This window comes from Dipteris shenzhenensis, chromosome 13 (genome assembly GCF_047967505.1).
Source record: "Dipteris shenzhenensis isolate YYH24624 ecotype China chromosome 13, Dip_SZ_1.0, whole genome shotgun sequence".
NCBI classification, from domain to species: domain Eukaryota; kingdom Viridiplantae; phylum Streptophyta; class Polypodiopsida; order Gleicheniales; family Dipteridaceae; genus Dipteris; species Dipteris shenzhenensis.
In genome coordinates this window covers 55,578,608-55,581,563 of record NC_141608.1, presented here as the reverse complement: position 1 = coordinate 55,581,563, position 2,956 = coordinate 55,578,608, and the positions used below count along the sequence as shown (strand labels likewise).

The 2,956-nt window shown below is 41.0% G+C and overlaps 1 protein-coding gene across 1 annotated transcript; it reads right to left on the bottom strand.

Moving 5' to 3' along the window:
- Positions 1-555: 555 nt before the first annotated feature.
- On the bottom strand, positions 556-2,743 carry LOC147895613 (GDSL esterase/lipase At5g03610-like). Its single transcript, XM_087383485.1, has 5 exons — positions 2,420-2,743; positions 2,002-2,187; positions 1,627-1,901; positions 1,145-1,436; positions 556-922 (listed from the first exon to the last, which is right to left on the bottom strand). The coding sequence occupies exons 1-5, from the start codon at positions 2,493-2,495 to the stop codon at positions 708-710; spliced, it is 1,044 nt and encodes a 347-aa protein (XP_087239611.1). The 5' UTR covers positions 2,496-2,743; the 3' UTR covers positions 556-707.
- Between the last annotated feature and the right edge of the window lie 213 nt (positions 2,744-2,956).

The following is a 2,956-nucleotide window of genomic DNA, read 5'->3' as shown; positions in this document are numbered from 1 at the left end:
GAGGAGCTCAAAATTTGGGAGGACTATGAAAGCTGGAAGGATTTCCATAGTAATTACTATGTGATGGATTTCTTTTGGTTTTACTTCTGCATCATAGGAAACTCTATAAGGATTTAATAGTTGACCATCTTTGAACATTTGTTGCATAAGGTCTTTATATTTTTCTTGATTTATGGTGACTATGTAGTTTATTTTATTATTTTTGAGATAAGGCCCCTTCAACTCAAGATGTTTAATAATGATGATACAAGAGAACATAGTAGTTCCTTTTCTAGTCCCTAATCATTTGAAGTTAGTTTACTCTGGACATGATAATAGAAAAAGGGTATAATGGGCCCTTTTCTTAGGATGGGATTTGAATCTTTATGGAATTTTTTTGGTGGAGAGAGACATTGCATATACTATAGAGAAAAGTGGTACTTTAAGTTGGACCTAACATCGTTTGCATAAGGCAACCAAACTTAAAGGTGGAAAAAGGAAGCGTTATATTCAAGGATTAAACCAATATTAACTTGGTGAGATTATATGCATATGTTGATCTTGAATTTGAAGATATTGGAGAGAAAATAGAATTACTTCCTTTTTTTATTGCTTCTAAGATAAGTGTACTACCACTTCAGTTCGAGTGAAGTTCTTTCATAAATAAATAGTCTGCCCGGGTTCGTAGTCTATCGTTCGTAGATCATCGGCAATCTTGTTGGGCTCTGTCATTCGTCAAACCTCAGCAAAGATTCGAACATCAGCAAACTTCTGTAGCTTTCTGAGACAGCCTTCCACCCTGCATGCGTCGGATGCAACCCGTCCCAAAAGAAGGCATCTTCCGGACTTGAACATACCGTGTAAAGGGCGTTCCCTTCTGTGTCCACGTCTCCGCAGTTGTAACTGCTGTTGACTGCTTGGCAGCATGGCTCCAAATAATTTCCTATAATGGGCCGAGCAACGTCGGAATGCAACACAAAACAAGATCAAATATACACTAGCGCTGCACAGTGCAAAAACAGGCAACAACTTCGAGAACCTAATCAGGTGCACAAAATTTGACGAAATGGACGAGTAGAAGTATAACAGAAATAAGAATCTCAAGCTTTTTATGACAAGAAATAGGCGGGAGGGCAGCGGCGAATGAGAGAGAGAGAGAGAGTACCGAAGTTTCCAAAAGTATCCAAGAACGTGTTGTACTGGTCCATGGAGATAATCTCTATTTCAGATAGATTGCTAAGATTTGCAATTTTTCCGGATAGAAGGGTGTTGTGTAATCTAGCCAACGCATTAAGATCTTCGTAGCAATTCGTGTAATTGTTTGTAGATGTGAGAATTGGAAGACAACCCGCGGGCTGTAAATTCGGAAGGGCAAATGTCCGAAAACCAAGATCATAAATTGCTAAGACGGACTCTTCAATCTGATCTACTACTTCGGGGATGAAAGTTTCTAACCCCTGAGAATCGCAAAGACCAGTATTGGATTGTTAGAACTTAGAATGGAAAGACCGTACGTTCTACTACGAAATCGAAAATGAAGCGGAAAACATTTCAAGACACACTTATCCACGCGCGGATGTTGCTGGAAGTAAGAAAAGATGAGGAGAAAATAGGCATGGAGCTGAAGGGTCATTATGTCTTTTGTACCTCAGCACCGTTGTTTTTTATTATGTACGCTATGTAGTCGTTTCCGGCGACTACAAGAAGGACCAAAGAAGTGTCGATAGGCAGTTTGTTTTGTGAACAATTGTCCAAGATCGATTCGAGCTGGTGGATCTGTTGCCCAACGGTGGGATTTTTATCTCCATCTGTGTCAAAAACGCCGCTTCCTCCAAATGCGAGATTAATTCCAGAAGGATAGTCGCATGATTGGAGGTCCAGCTCTCTATAGGTCAAAGGAAGGGTAATGTTGAGGACGGAAGCTGCAGTAAGAGAACTGTTATGGGAATCAGTTGAATAAAAAAGATAACATTTGCCAGTGTTTGCAGTTAGGATTAGTCAGCAGTTGAACAGATGAATCACCAATATAATCTGTCAAAAGCTCTCCATCTGTAAATCGGCCCGCAGGCTCTCCGGGCCAAGTCTGTCCGTAGGGAGGTTTCCAAGGTTGATTCACGCTTGCATCGTTTTTGTCATGGTTCCCCGTGTCTGCATAAGAGTCGCCAAATACAAACAGGGCAGTAGGCCTCGTGGCTCCATTCACGCTGCCTGCTCGAGGTGATCACAATCCAAATTATTAATTTATTGGAGCGCAGTTTTCTGATATAAACGCATACATGTGGAGATATCCCATAGAAATCTACACGGGTCTGTATCAACGATACGACAGAAAACGAATCCTTGCTAATTCTAAAAGGAAGAAACACAAAGTAGCTACGATTCACGACAATGTGGCTATATATATATATATATATATCAGACAGAAGTAAGAGGGACCGACCGATGAGAGAGAGAGCTGCGAGCAAGAGAACCAGAGCGGAGGAGGCAGGACGTGCTATGCGAATCATCTTGAACATGTGTGGGAGCTGGAAAAGGAGGAAGATAAGGTAGTAGAAAATTGTGGCGAGATGGAGAAGGTTAAATAGATGTATAACATGGAGGCGTCAGGAGTGGATGAGAATGGTGCGAATATAATGATAGTGGCATGGATCTCGCCTTGTAACGTGTGTGAGATATGCAGGAGCATATTGGAGGGAATTTGGAGCATAGTACTTTAACCATCGTGGGCTCTGCTTGGTAGTCGGGACAGAGTGTTGAAGGTGAAAGTCCCTTGCTGTAGAACGGATCACGATCCTTCAATATGTTTCATAGGGTCGTCAATCTTTTCATTAGATACGCGAGCGTAAATTCACAGGGCAATGATCATAGTAACTCGTTGATCAACGATCAACGATCTCACAATGAAACTTGGAATTTGAACTTACTGATCAATCATCTTAACAATGCAAAATAGCAATTTAAACTAATCAATGATCAT